This window comes from Armigeres subalbatus, chromosome 2, assembly GCF_024139115.2.
Source record: "Armigeres subalbatus isolate Guangzhou_Male chromosome 2, GZ_Asu_2, whole genome shotgun sequence".
NCBI lineage: Eukaryota > Metazoa > Arthropoda > Insecta > Diptera > Culicidae > Armigeres > Armigeres subalbatus.
Window position 1 is genome coordinate 92,182,026 of NC_085140.1, and position 12,816 is coordinate 92,194,841.

The following is a 12,816-nucleotide window of genomic DNA, read 5'->3' on the forward strand; positions in this document are numbered from 1 at the left end:
TGAACGGTTAGTTACAGGGGAAATCATCACTTTTGAAAATAAAATACACGAACAATCAAGCGAACAATTCACGTTTGACTTGTTACCAAAAACGCTATTTTTAAGTACTTCCTATTGTTTACAATTCTTTTCTCATTTTCAACAATGTTTCTTACTACCTATTGAAGAGTGTTGCATAATAACTCTCATGCGACATCCTGATGCTATCTCCGAGAGCATTCGATTGTTCAACTCAACTGCATGTTATGATTGTTTAACTTTACTGTCACACTGAGTCATCTACTGCTTAAATTTTACTCAAACTTAAATAACCGTGATGTTCATTAAGGTGTCAGGCCATTTGGTCGAATATTTAAAATATTATCCCTTAGATTACGAGTAGTGAAGAGTGAGAAATGAAAAATGAGTAATGACAATTCCTAGGTGTGAGGTGAAAAATGAGGAATGAGACTTCACATTTTTTTTTTCTTGAGCAAGGGTAAACGGAAATCTGCAAACAGACACCCGAGGAGGTTAGCTCAAGTAGTACTTCACATAAGAAATCAAAAGTGAGAAGTCGGAAGTGATTATTGAGGCAATAGAAATAAAAAGTGATATGCGAGAAGCGGGATGTGAGAATTGAAAAGTGAACAGTGTGAATAAGTTTGGAAGTGAGGAGTGAGTAGTAAGAAATGAGAAATGAGAAGTGAGAAGTCAGAAACGAGAAGGGGGAAGTTGAAATTGAGAACTGACAATCGAAAACTGAGAATTGAGAACCGAGAACTGAGATGTGAGAATAGATAATTAGGAATTGAGAACTGAGAACTAAAAACTGAGAACTGGAAACTAAAAATTGAGAACTGAGGACTGAAAACTGAGAATTGAGAACATAGAACTGAATGCTGAGCACTGAAAGCTCAAAACTTAGAGAGAGAGAGAGCGAGAAGTGGGATGCGAAATAAGAGAAACGGGAAATGAGAAATCAGTATTGAAAAATGAGAAATTAATCATTGTTCCTTCTTTTTTCATGCTCCTTCTTTATTCTTTCTTCCCTCTTACTTATTCTTTCTTCAGGTTGCTTTTTCTTTATTTTTCGCACCTCTTACTTCTTCCTTTTATCTGAATGTTCCTTCTTCATTTGCTCTTCTTTTCTCTTTCTTTTTCGTTTTTCCTTCTTTCTTCTTCCTTCTTCCTTTTTCATTATTTTTTCTTGCTTTTTTTCTTTCTTCCTACCTTCTTTTTCCTCATCCCTTCTTTCTTCTTCCATCTTCCTTCTTCCTTCTTCCTTCTTCCTTCTTCCGGTATTTCGCTTCACTTCGGTTGACACAAACGCGATCTTCTATAGTTTGCAGTAGCCATCAAACAGTGTTTTGCTCGTCGCGAAATGGTTAAGATACCGCATAAACGAAATACGTTAGACACACAATGTTTTTTTCCTTTGACCATCATTAATATGGCGTCGTTCAAAAGAATTAATTTATCGCTTAACAATGCGATTTCCAAAAGATTTCATTCATTCATTCCAAACTAACTTACTATTCCTTCCCAGTGTGCTCATGGAGATGCAGAGAATTCCTCTGTCTTTTGTAGCAATCAGGACTAGAAACTACGATTTGTACGGTGTACGTACAGTCAATCAAGCTAAACTTCCTTGTTCCTTCTTCCTTCCTATTTCTTTTTCTTCCTTTTTCCTTTTTCCTTCTTCCTTATTTCTTCCTTCTTCTTTCTTACTTCATGCTTGTTAATTCCCACCTCTCGCTTTGCATTTCTTACTACTTGCTTATCACTAATCACTTCTCATCTATCACATCCCACTTCTCACTAATCACTTAATACTGCTCATTTCTCTTTTCTCACTTGGCAGTTCTCACTGCTTACTTTCACTACTTACTACTTACTTCGAAAATTTCAACAATTCGGTCAAACGGCATTCGGCCAAATGACATTCGACCAAATGACCCTTTCGGACAAATGATCCAAATCAGGGTTCTTACTATTCGTTCCGGTGAGACGAAAACTAGCGATTTTCGGCCCGAAGGAAATATTGTTAATTCATTGCATATTATTCGGCAACTCGGCCGTTCGAAAACCATTTTTTTTTTTTGTTAAATATCTTGGCTCGGCCGTACGAAAATATATTTTTTTTGATAAATATTTTGACTGTGCAATTTGCAGAAGAGAGCTAACCGCGGTGGTGGTTGGTACTCGGATTATGATGGCTTTTCCGCAAATGTGGTCTTGTTGTGTAGGGGTTATCACGCCTAGCCACCATATAACCAGAGACCGGCGGAGTGAAAAACTGTCGAAATGGCAACGTATGAAGATGCATGATATCGTGCAAATAATACTGGCATCACTTGAATTTTTTGCTTGCTTCTTATGGATGCAAAAAGTAAACAAGTCGAATTGGAACCGCTTTTGACGGTTCTATTGGAAACAAGATGGCGTCTTCGCCGATCTCTTATTGTAGTATTTCTAATCACGGCTATCTAGAGAGTAGGAGGTTGAGGGTTCGAGTCCCTAATACACGTGGATTCTTTTTCGCAAATTTCATATCAATATGTCCATTTCGAAACATGTGCTGTGCATATGCACAGCCAAGATATCTCTGTGGGGGAGAAACATCTTTCACTCGCTACTTTTTGCCTTTCTCGTATACTAAGTATACGGAAAGGCTATAGAACTGCTCCAAAACCGAACTTTTTATAGAAGGCTCGGAGACCCATAGTGTTATATACCAATCGACTCAGCTCGACGAATTGAGGTGATGTCTGTATGTGTGTGTGTATGTGTACAAAATGTGAGACACGTTTTGGGCATTTATCAATATCCGATTTGCTCGCAACAAGTTGCATTCGACGCGGAATGCAGTCCCATTGGTTCCTATTTAAAATTAGATCAATTGAACTTTGCGTTTCGGAGTTATGGCCAAAAAACTGTTTTTACGTGCAAAAAAAAAAAGCAAAATGCTCCAGCGGGCTTGGTAGTCATATGGCTACTGCTTCTGCCTCATACGCAGGAGGTCGTGGGTTCAATCCCAGGTCCGCAATCGCTAGAACTGGAAATGGACTTCCATACCGTTTCCATTACTATTCCTATACCCTCAACTTGAGTATTCTAGCAGTAATCTGCTAGAATTTGGAAATGATCTATAGAGCTCGTTTCCTACATCCAACTAGAAATTCCATCAGTTACCTTCTCCTATCTATCACATTGGTAGCTCGTTAACCAAGACGGACCTCTGCCTCTCGAACCTAACCCAGAAACTCCAACAAATTCCGCATGAACTCGTGGCAAGTGCAGAGGTATATTCGGCTTGCAGTGGGCGAGTGATTGCATCATCATTTCCTCCCCCTTCCCAACATTGACTTGCATTCTGACGTGGCAGGCGCCAGTATGACCTAACAAATGAGATCACCAGTGCTTGTACATTGAAGATGTGTGCTAGTCCCAAGCAAACATCTGTTGGTTCCCTGTGCAAGAACAGCTGATCTGGTCATAATGGAGTAGCAACTACGAGCAGTCAATCAAGCTCAAGCTCAAGCTATTTCGTTTTCCTACGAGCAGTCAATCAAGCTCAAGCAAAAAAAAAAGCAAAATGCTCCAATCTGGACTCGAACTTGTGATCTTTTGATCGGGAAGCGGCTACTACACCACAGCACCATCAATACACATATCATGTGACAAGATACATACAAATATAAATCATCGAATTGGGCATATATTCATTACCTCTATAAGCAATCTATATAACAGCCTGGAAATACTCCTCAGTCGTCATATAGCAATTTCAAAAAGCATCGTGCTTTGTTTAACACGTTCAACGCTTTCCCGTTCGAATGCGCCTAAAAGAAGGAATGGCGATGTGCCGTCGCGCAGTGGTTGTCCCCCATACAAATGCTTGACTAAACCTACGATTGCGCTTAAAATTTAGCAACAGTAATTTTGTAACGCTGAATTCATTTTGAAATTTAAATAGTTATCCAACATATGCTATGCTATCCAAAGACTTCCGGAAGCCGAAGACTTAGGATCACAGCAGCGTCTTAATTCTAACCTTGAAACAGTAAATTTTCCGCTTTGGTGCAGCAAGGCGCAATTCGCCAAACTAATCACTGTTAAGTGACAAAATATATATTTCAATGCATCATATCAGTTCTTTCCGAATCTTTCCCGATACAAAATTTAGTCAAATTTAATTTTCCCATACATATATGTTACACCATCAACTTGAACCAAGTCACCAAAAATTAAATTTACCAACTACAATTAACAAATTGAGGAATTATCATTGACTAAATGTGCAAAATTAAAATAATATCAGCTTCACGAAAGAACGATTTGTTTTGGGTTTTGTCTGGGTTTCCGCCACTGTGGATCGGTCGGCTTAACCATCGTAGCATCAGCGGCAAGCCGTGCTTTTATTTATTTATTTATTTATTTCTTATTCTTTTATTTATTTATTTATCTGGTTCATGAGTATGTACTACGGAAAAAAAAGAAAATTTTGGATAGCTCCGCGGAAATAACGCGCAAAGGGAAATCCCCGGTCTCAATTCCTTGAATATAGCGTCTGCTGCACCATAAACTCGCAAGCTTCTAACTTTAATCTGAATCTGAATAATCTGAACTGAACCGATAAAAAGTTTAGTTATATCGGAATATAAGTCATGTTCGGGATTTGAGTCAAAACGGTACGATTGAGTTTACGTCAGATGCTTTTGTGTCATTTCATTCAAATAAGTCACATGTAATATTCTAATTGTTTTGGTGCGCAGGGAAGCAACTTCATAATCAATTTCAACATTCTATTTTGAATCCTCTGTAAATGCATTCTTCCTGGCGTTGCAGCAAATAACCCATATGGGCACAGTATATGTAAAACATGGCTGGCCTAACAATTAGTTTGTAAATCAAAAACATATTTTAAGATTTTGATTTTCTATGAATATTCACTTACTATTTTTGTACCTTTTTGCTTGCATACCTTCTGTGTGGTTTTTGATAGTTAATTCATTCATGCTCTACATAAGTCCTAAATCTTGGACTTCGCTAGACCAAATAATTGGAACCCCGTTCATAGTGACAGCATGTCTGTTAGAAGAATTCAAATAAAAAGCACTCGGATTATGCAGGAGAAAATGAGTTTTGGTAGGCTTCGGAGAAAATTTTCTATTTTTGGAAGTCAGTAGTCAGGAAGTCGATCATTCACAAACTACAATGACTCATTCTAGAGGTTAAATGTCAAAACGTGTTACAGCAGAGTTCTAGTGCGATTATTTCTCTACAGCTCTGCCTAATAGTTTGTTGTTTTAATTCAACTAATAACAGAGTTAAAGCACTAGTTACTAATACTAAATGATAACAAAATTTCGACCAGTCTGTATAATAAGTTACTGCAACTAGCGCTATAACTCTGTTATTAGTGCAATAGAAACAACAATTAGGCAGAGTTGTAAAAACCTTCGCTCTAGAAGCCCTCCATATATCACTTTTGAAATTTAACCTCTGGAATAAGTTATTGACAAACTACTAAATTATCGAAACTATATTACTAAATGATCGAAAACATCCTTGCTATAATCCGTAACAAATTACACGAAGGTAAGCAACGATTTTCGATTTTCCGATATATGTTATCATCACGATATAAAGTATTGCACAAGCTCAAGAATGCTGATTTTGGTAACACTAGCTCTGTCACGCGTTATCTATCAGATTTTGTGCTTGAATCGTTTACCTGTTAAGAGTGATCTGATAAATAATTTTGGATCAGTTTAGAAATTAAAATATTCAATTTGGTTTTGTATGGTTTATTCATACCAATTACTGCAAAATGCTTTCCATATAAAGAAAAGCAACCCCAGTAGAATTCTCTTCAGATTTTTTTAAGTCGGATCAAATTTATAAATCTTGTTGAAAAGTGTTCGAATGATAATGACAAAAATGGAACTGCTCATCAACAAAAATTTACCTTTCTCGTCAAAAATGTTCATTCCCTTAATAGATTCTTTGGCTTATTTAAGGTCAACATTCCCAATTAACCTATATTTTTTACGCCACTAAATATTTTTTAAATTCAAAACAAAAATCGAAAAAGTGCTGTTTTTTAAGATTGACCCGATTTTGAACAAACATGGAGTGAATTTTTGCAGACCACACATGTACACGTTTTCGGTTTTTGTTTTCGATTTAATAAAAGATATTTTAGTTACTAGATAAAGATTGTCGCTTCGGTTTCCTTTGTTCTGCGGTCCGGAATATGTTGGGTATCAAGCTGTCAAATCGTATGGATTTTCCTTCTTTGACATTTAGCTCCCCTATCATCGCCGGCAAAAGATGTTCCGGACAGCGACGACAGCGACAAACTTTATCTTGTAACTAAAACATCTTTGATTTAATCAGGGGAGAAGGCGGAGCACTGAAGCCTCTACCCCGACATAAAAGTGCGACATCTGGATTTGGCTCTAAAATGTAAACAACAGTGTTAATTCTCTACCACCTTTTTGTTATGGCGAGGCAATTTTATGCACACTTTTGTTTTCGATATTTTATCATGCAGCAATATAAATAACGATGTGGGATGCTTGAGATAGCTGCTTGATTATAGGGACTCGAAAAAATTTATTTACAGTAACTAATCGAATATAAAAATGTTCACATTAACGATTGCGCCCTAACACCGGTTCTAAGCTTCGATGCAGAGTACACGAGCTTTGTTCGCCAGTGACAGGCGTATGAGGCCTTTGGATTTAATAGTTTAATAGGAAAGCACTCGAAAGTTTGACAAATGGAAACCGTTTTTTTGCTCCACCGTTTTTTTGCTTTTCAAAGCAAACGATACGAACTTTTTCAGAAGAAGTATGTGTATATGTGTGTAAAAAATCTAACTCATTTTTCGAAATTTTATCCTGAACCGATTATTTAAACGGCGAATCCTGTCCCATTGTTTCACATTAAAAATCAGCCCGAACTCACTATGGGCTCAAAAGTTATGGCCAAAATACAAATTTTTAAACTATGCCTGAAACTCGATTTGTGCAATTGCACAACTTCATCACATTTTCCGGGCACCGATTTGCTTGCAACAAATTGCATCCGGCAGCAATTATAACCAATGTGAATTTTCAATTCAATCTATCTTTATTTACGAGATCTTCGACCCTAGGCCGGTTCATCTGGTATAAATAAATGAGAAAAACAAGTCTTATTCACCAATTGTTATTTTAGACTTTTCATATATGTTTATCAACTATTATAAACGAGCGAGAAAGGCATCATCACCGCTAGGTGGATCAATCAGGGTTTTTTCTCTAGAACATGTCTGAAAGATAAACGAAAATCGTGCCTACTTGTTGAAATTCTTTTTTCGTTTCATCACTTTTACGCCTCACTCACTTTTTGCAAACATTTTCGGTAAGCAGTCCCAAAAAAATGATGATATGACCGCAACAGGATTCTAACCTAGAGCACCAACAGCAAATTTTGGTGTTGGTTTGCGTGGGAGTGCCATCAGATTGGACAAATCGTCGTTTGAATCTTTATTTACAAAATCACATACGTCCTTTTGAATTACTACGCGAGATTTGTTCCATAATAGCTACTCTTGTTTGCATTGGTAAGGGCACGAAAAGGATGAAAGAAGTGAGAAAACAAGCAAATCAACTTTTCGCGGCACTGACAGCTAGGGATAATTAGTTATCTCTCATCAGGCCTTTTTTCTTTCCCGTAAAATACGTTCAGGGGAAAATAGCAAAAATCAGGTCTTATTTACGGATCGTTTTTCATTTTTTATGGATCATTCAGTATGTTGTATACGTAAGAGTATGTTTTGTCATTCACTTACCCAGCTCACATATTCACTAAACCTGGCATTCATATCTGCATAATCACTTTTTCCAAATTATCTAAACTAAAATGAGTATATCACATACCCCAACGTGGACGATCTATCCGGGGCAATACAACATGCAATAAGTACTTTCTTGCAACCCCCTCACTTGCAGAAGGTGGCCACATTGCATGTGTGACGACAACCGTGCAGCCTCCGTCACCTGATGCCGGGGAGCTCGCTAGGTCGTGGTGGCTATTGTGGAGGCAACCCCTTTCGCATTCTGAATGAAAACGGCACTTTAGCAGCCGACGATGGACGACGGTTTGACGCTACCCTGGTAGCCTACCGGTGGCACTTTGAATACCTTAGCACAACAGGGACCAGTCCGTGTCCGGGGTATAAAAGAAACCCGCTGACTCAACCAAGATCGTAGTGCAATTCAAACGTTCTTCAACACAGACCTCTTGGAAAAACAATCAACCCTCACTTGCTCAAGAATGTTCAAATTGGTAAGCCGACTATTTTGTTCTAATTTCCTGTTGTTACTAATTACCATCATTGCGTCAATCTAGGTGGTGTTGTCAACGATCCTTGCTTTGGCTGCAGCTCGTCCTGGATTCAGTTATCATGCGGCCCCGTTGCTGTACCACGCGGCCCCAGCTCTGATTGCCAAACCGGAAATTCACTACCAGAAAAGCATAATTGAAGAGCCCACGGTGGCTCACGTTGGAACCGTCGTAAAGCACATTCCCACGGCCGTTTCGCACCAGAGCTCCACCGTTGTGCACAGCTCGGCCAAGTACTCCGAGCCGATCTTCGCGCCAGCCGTCAAGCATACCGTGGTGTCGACTCCAATCGTCAAGACCTCTTATCACGCGGTTCCTTCTTACGCGTACGCTCCGCTTCCGGCATTCGATTTCGGACACTATCATCATTAAATGGCGGACCGAGATCTTGGGACGCTCAGGATTATACGGTGGAAATTTCGTTATAGCTATTAGTGTTTACCGTCAGCTGGCTACATACTCGAACTCGAAATGAGTGAAACCGATGGATGGGCGGGGTTGCAGAGCAGTTCGCATATCGTTTACAAGTAATCAGGTGCCGATCCGATCCTGGAGAAAAGGATTGGCACGATCAAGCTTCTTTTGTTCATTTATTGATTGTTGGTGAAAGATGAGATGATTGATTGTGATCAATGTGAATAAAATGTGAACTGGAAAAACTGGTTCGATTGTGTCTTATTTGCATTCCCATGCGAAAGTAGAGTGTGCGCTATGCGTAATTAAACAAACTTGTAAAGCGAGATTGTGCAGATAATAATTAAAAACTTGTTTTTTAAGGGCTTTAACAGGATCAATTTAGTTCTGGTTGTCTGTTCTAAAGCATATTGAATTAAACAAATGTCCTATTTCTACAGTTCAACTAGCTGTATATTTCAGTTCAATCAAAGGTAATTGCCTATTTCCGGGGATTAAACCACCCGACTTGGACGTTAATTTACAATGTTATGAAAACTCATATGTGAATATGTACATTATGTGGAAGATAATGATTTGAAAAATGTATTGGAGGTAACCACTTTCCCTTCGATGGGACTCGAACCCATGACCCTACAGTACGCTAGACTGGTGCATTCTGACACACATTCTGACATTCTAAATACTCACGCTCCTCTAATGTGAACGTGTACAATACACATGTGGAAGTATTAGCTTGAGAAATGGATTGCGAGTGATTTGACTATGCGTCCGATTTGGGAATCTCGAGCTCGTTCAGTAGCCGCTAGGTTGCGAAGGCCGACGGAGGTCCTTTGTAGCTTAGTTGGTTAAAGCACCAGTCTAGCGTACTGTAGGGTCATGGGTTCGAGTCCCATCGAAGGGAAAGTGGTTACCTCCAATACATTTTCCAAATCATTATCTTCCACATAATGTACATATTCACATATGAGTTTTCATAACATTGTAAATTAGGTGTATATGCCCAGCCTTGCCCGGAACTGCCAGTATGGTTCAAAGTTTTGTTAAAATCGAAAAATGACAAAACCAATTGATCAACAGGGTTATACTTTATCATTTGATTAAAAGAAGGCAGACTTCACTTTTAAAGACATTGACTTCGCTTAAAAAAATCTTGTCATATTCTAGAAAATGATATTTCCGGATAAAAGTTGTTTACTCGAAAATGTACTTTTCAAATGCTAAACATACTCAGAGCCATCCACAAAGTACGTCACGCCTCTAAGGGAAGTGAGGGGGTTTGGTTAGGAGCAGCGTGAAGATCTATACAAAAAATTTATAGGTTTGTTACAACAAGCGTGACGAAGGTAGGAAGGAGGGTTAAAAATCGCCATTTTTTCATGACGTACTTAATGGATCTTCCCTTATGCATAAACTGCACTCTACTCCACCCCCTCCCCATTCTCCAAAGGTCGTCCCCTTCCACTATCGTCGTTTCCTTAACCCTTTCAGGACGACTTTTTTTTTACATGGATTTAACGTACATATTTGGGTTTTTCCGCTCGATCCTACCAAAACTAGTATAGAAAAAACTAAAAAGGCGTTGAAATTTTTTTTTTTCGGATGTCCTAGGCCGTCCAAACTGTTCTGGAGTTCATATCCTCGAATGCATCAGAAAATATCTCTAGAAACAAAATGTCCAAAGCTGAGAATATGCCCAAAAATATCTATGTGATCCTAAGACATGAAATTGTCGAGTTTTGAATTAACCTAACCTATTTCAGGGTCTCTAAAACATCCTGGAATTCAAAAGATGCGATCTACCCGATCAACCAAGCAGGTCTATTGAGCCGATAGGATATCACTCATTAATTTTACAAACTACTACAGGCCTTTCTGGTTCTTCAAAACGACCTGGAGTTCAAAACATGTGATCTACACGATCAACAAAGCCCTAAACGATGTTTCCGTGTATTGCTAAACGTCCCAGCAGGTCCATTGAGCCGATAGGATTTCACTCATTATGCTTACAAACTACTACAGTCTGTTTCCGAGGTAAAATGCCGATAACCGAATTTCAGTCATTATGTTTACTAGCTACTACAGACCTTTTAGGTTCTCCAAAACGCCCGGGAGTTCAAAAGATGCGGTCTACCCGATCAACCAAGTCTTGAACGATGGTTCCGTGATTTGCAAAACATCCCAGCAGGTCCATTGAGCCGATAGAATACTTTTACAAGCTGCTACAGTCCTTTATGGTTCTTCAAACCAGATTTGGGTTCAGAAAGTGCGATCTACCCGATCCACCGAGTCCTGAACGATGTATCCGTTTAGCGCTGAACAACAGCAGGTTCATTGAGCCAATACGATTTCATTCATTATTTTCACAAGCTACAATATGGCCTCCAGCGGTGGCGGCGTTGGTCCAAATTTTCATTCAATGAATCGCCTGCTTTGAGCGTGCTTACAGCGGCACACTAGGAGTTAACTTTCTGAAATCAGTATGGCGAAAGGCATCTAAGGTTCGATTTCTCAAAATTAGGCATCTTTACCGACAAAATATTTGGTAGGCGTAGTAGCGGACACCATCCTTCATAACTGGTACCAAATAGTTTTTCATGAAAAGTTCCTGATTTTGAAAAAAACAGCGTTAGATGTGTTTCGCCATACAAATTTCAAATTTTGGATGCGGAAGCGGTGGGTAGAAAATCAGTCACTGCCAATAATTCATTTGAATGGAAAATTCTTTAGAATTTCCGCGCAAAGTTGTTCAAAATGTAGATTTCAATAATAAAATCTTTGGATTTCAACGGAAAATTGCTCGGAGTTTTTAAGGAATTTCGTTGGATTTCCAAGAAAAATTCATTGCACAGCAGACGTTTGATAACTACAATGCTTTTTGACTGCAACTCGATAATTGCAACAGTTATGCAGTTATCGGACCGCTGAGCTTCAAAACGATGTTAAACTATGTCGATGATAGCTGCATTGTGCTGCACAATCAGGTGCACTTCTATTGCATCTGACGTTGACTGAAAACCATTTGATGTCTAGAATGCGTTGCAGATATCGAACGGCATTCGCTAACCGAAACGTAAACATGTTGCAGTTATTTACGACTAGTGTATTGTCCATAAGAAATTCTTGGGAAAATCCGTAGGCTGAAAGCAAAATACGGCCGAACTAGTAATTTGACTACAAAAGTCGTTTTCCGTAACAGGTCGTTTGGTCGAAATGGTCATTTGGCCGAATAGGTCATCAGCCCGAAATGCCGTTTCGCCGAAATGATCGTTCGATACAAGCCAAATGTCAATTACTGATCGGATAATATGGTCAAAAATGTCTACCCATTTGGCCAAATGACATGTACGGCGAAATGGCCTATTTTCAAAAGATCATTGAACGAAATTTCGCAACCTCTCTACTTTGTAAGCCGACTCAAGCCAAAAAATATATAATCAAATCCCATTAAGCCGAATTGAATGTATATCCGAAACTGCTATTCGGTCGAAAATGGTTTGTCCGCAAATGTTGTTCGGCCGAAAACGAGTTATAAAAAACGACATAAACGACATAAAGGGACATTCGACTCGAACTGGTAGTTTGGCCAAAAAAATCGTTGGACCGAATAGTTCATTTTTGGCCGAAAATTCCGTTTGGTAGGAATAGTCATTTGGCAGAAAAAGCCAATTGGCCCGAAAATGTCCTTTCTGCAAAACAACCCTTTCGGTCAAACGACATTTTCTGACAAATAAGCTATTCGGCTAAACGACTTACAAAATTTAATTCTTACGCTTACCAAACTGCATTTTTGGTCAAATGATCTATTCTGTCAAACGACTTTTTTCGGCCGAACGGCATTTTTAGTCGAATGCTCCTTTCAGCTATATGTTGCTTTCGGCCAAACTATATTTTCGGTCGGTCCGGCTTGATATCAGTTTAGATAAACGTTCAGTTCGGCTTGGCTAAACGGAAATTGGTTAGAAGGCTTTTGGCTTAACGGCCAGTATCGACTTAAAAAATAGAAAGGTTACGGAATTGTGT

General features: G+C 38.9%; 1 protein-coding gene and 1 long non-coding RNA gene across 2 annotated transcripts in view; one reads left to right on the forward strand and one right to left on the reverse strand.

Moving 5' to 3' along the window:
* Positions 1–12,816, reverse strand: part of LOC134209986 (uncharacterized) — a 68,682-nt gene that overhangs the window by 30,166 nt on the left and 25,700 nt on the right. The gene's annotated exons all lie outside the window — the stretch shown is intronic.
* On the forward strand, positions 8,168–9,041 carry LOC134214716 (uncharacterized). Its single transcript, XM_062694038.1, has 2 exons — positions 8,168–8,322; positions 8,386–9,041. Exons 1-2 carry the CDS (start codon positions 8,311–8,313, stop codon positions 8,749–8,751), a joined length of 378 nt encoding a protein of 125 aa, XP_062550022.1. The 5' UTR covers positions 8,168–8,310; the 3' UTR covers positions 8,752–9,041.